Below are 2,810 nucleotides of genomic sequence, written 5' to 3'. Positions count from 1 at the left end.
CGCGAACTCCCTTCGCGCCGCGAAGGCTGCGAATCCAGCAAGCTGACCAAGGGTCAAATGTGCTGCTGTGCAGAAAAAGTAATTGCCATTTTGATGTCTGCCTGAAAAGTGCTTTTCTGCTGCTGATGACAATGTCCAAATAGGGAAATGTCAACCTTTTTGGTTGAGACAAAATAGTTTAACCTAGGGGATTGATAAATTATTCCATTCATTCACACATTGTGCTGTAGAACTTTTGTAATAGAAAAAAACCAGAGTTTTTCTTCTAAATCCTTCTGTTTTATAACAATGGTGATGAGGAGCTAAACTCCCTTTTGTCAAGATTGGAGGTAGTAGCTATTCTCATCTATCTATGTATTCACTTTGATTTATATATGAGATAAAGATTGTTGATGTATTGGAACTGTTTTTGCTTTACTTTGAAAACCAGATTTGAGTAGTTGTCGAGAGAGATTACTCGAGTTTAGACATAAAACAGATTTTCAAGTAATGAATAAGTTGTAGAGATAGATTTATTCATTACTATTCTTTGATATTGAACATTAAAGGTTGCTATATTGATAGTTAGGTGGAGAGATCGTCTAAGGATCAATATAATAACTATCACGATATCATTTAGACATAAATGACTTTGAGAGGATATTTGAACATCATCAATAATCTTGAATCTAATTATTCGTCATAGGGAATCATAGATTTGTGAAATAGTGAACTCCAATCTTGCCAAGCTTTTATATTTGTCTAAAACCACTTAATAGTTTATGTTAACATTTATTAACAAGATATTTTTCCAAACAAAACAACCCTGTTATTTTCTAAACTTAAAACATTTGAATTATCGAACGGCAGTAATATCACCTAATCTCTGTGGATACGATACAAAAATATTTGCCAAAGATATACTCTTTCACCACCCTTTCACGCCAAATTTCTTCCTATGTTATTCTTGGGCTAAGTACTTAATAAGCCGGCCTCTTTGAGGCCCATGCAATATTCCAGTTCATTATCATTTCTCATTCTCTCAATTCTCAATAATTCACTCAAGAATACAGCAGAAAAAACATAAACAATTTCTGTAATAATTCCTAATACTCGAGGTGTTTGCAATGTGTTTCCTAAATCAAGAGTCTCAACAAGAAACTCCTAGCACAACCTCATTCTCTCTTTTATGATTCTCCCTGTTCTAGCAACTCAGTTTCTATAAAAGAAACAAACAAGATTCAAGGTTGATTCAAATTATCTTATACCATAAAAACTAATTTTTTGTACAATAATATAAATCCATGTAAAAAAATTTGACTAACATGATTCAAATCATCACCTAAAAACACAAATTTAAAGACACATTCTCCCCATCTTCTATTGAGAAAACTTTAGAACATTGTTATTGGACAGAATTTCCTTCGAGTAGAATGTTACTATTATTAGACAGTTTCACATCTGGAATTCGAAACAAATAACTCTTTCTCATCTCAAAATTTACAATGATTTATAACAGTATCATCCTTCTAATACCATAGATACATGCATGATGCAATGCAACTCACATGTTGAGAGACAAAATAGAAGAACCAAACATAAATTAAGACATGCAACTCGAAATAGAAAATGGAGATTTCACATGAAACATTTACCTTTCTTAGTTTCTTACACAACAAGAAAGTCAAGGAAAAACAGTATTAGAACTAGGAAATTTGCTCTTCTTAGACCAAAGCCATATCTTAGAAACCGAGAAACTCTCACCTTTGCTTCTACTCCCTATCCTCTTCCCCTCCACATTCCCATTTTCATCATCACCACAAGATTGAGACAAAACCACTTCCAAATTTGAATCACAAAACACATATTGATATGAACCCATTGAATAACATCTCCTTTCATCCAAACTACAACTACCAGTACTACTACCATCCTCCAATCCATTATTTCTGAATTTTCCAAGCTTCACAGAAAACACCCTTTTGTCACCTATTTGTTTCTCAATAATATTCTCTTTATCACCATTGACATTGAACCTATGTGACAGAACCAAAGAATCCTCAACAACGTTAACATTCTCCAAAGAGAAACTATTGTTAGAGATATTTGCTCTACAAAGAGGACAAGTAGAATTTGAGAGAAGCCATGTGTCAAGACAATTCATATGAAAGGCATGGCTGCATATAGGAACCAACCTCAGCTTATCCTGTTCAGAAAACTCACATAGACACACAGCACAGTCAAAAGGCTCCTTCAATCCCAGTAAATCTTGGTAGTTGAAAACAGGAAGAGTATTTATGAAAGCTTGGTCAAGACCTGAATCATGCAAGTGGAATAGGTGTTGTAGTTGCCTCTGAAGAGATCGAGTTCGAGTCGATTCTTGGAATCTGTTGGAATTATAATGAGATGAAGAGGATGGCCTTTTCATCAGTAACCATAATATTAACTGGACAAGTCCATAGAGAAAAAAGATTATTGCTAATACTATTATAACTAACAAAATAAGTGGACTAATTTTGCTTATGGATGAAGAAGTTGTTGTTTCTTTCACAGAACTATTATTTCCGTCGTCGTTAATCGTTTGCGACGCAAGAGATGATTGAGGAGATGGAGACGCTGCCATGTGACACAGTGTAGAAGCATCAGAATATCAGAAAATGTATGTTCTTAATGCAGATTTTGTAGTAAGAACATTTCTCTCTTTTTATATAGTTAAAATGATGAATGGAAGAGGAATGAATAGAGAAGAGAGATTATGTACACCACATCTAGTGCATTGACAATTTCATGCAACTGTTACATTTTGACTTGTATGTGGAACAAGAAAGCTA

General features: G+C 34.0%; 1 protein-coding gene across 1 annotated transcript; it reads right to left on the bottom strand.

Annotated features, from left to right (window-relative positions):
* Positions 1–1,596: 1,596 nt before the first annotated feature.
* On the bottom strand, positions 1,597–2,810 carry LOC127073897 (RING-H2 finger protein ATL47). Its single transcript, XM_051015142.1, has one exon. The coding sequence runs from the start codon at positions 2,600–2,602 to the stop codon at positions 1,664–1,666; it is 939 nt and encodes a 312-aa protein (XP_050871099.1). The 5' UTR covers positions 2,603–2,810; the 3' UTR covers positions 1,597–1,663.

The sequence above is a fragment of the Lathyrus oleraceus genome, chromosome 4, assembly GCF_024323335.1.
Source record: "Lathyrus oleraceus cultivar Zhongwan6 chromosome 4, CAAS_Psat_ZW6_1.0, whole genome shotgun sequence".
Classification (NCBI taxonomy): Eukaryota; Viridiplantae; Streptophyta; class Magnoliopsida; order Fabales; family Fabaceae; genus Lathyrus; species Lathyrus oleraceus.
This window is presented reverse-complemented; position numbering and strand designations above follow the sequence as displayed.

Excerpts from the sequence above, each read along its gene's own strand:
- LOC127073897 (XM_051015142.1), bottom strand. The coding sequence starts at position 2,602 with ATGGCAGCGTCTCCATCTCCTCAATCATCTCTTGCGTCGCAAACGATT.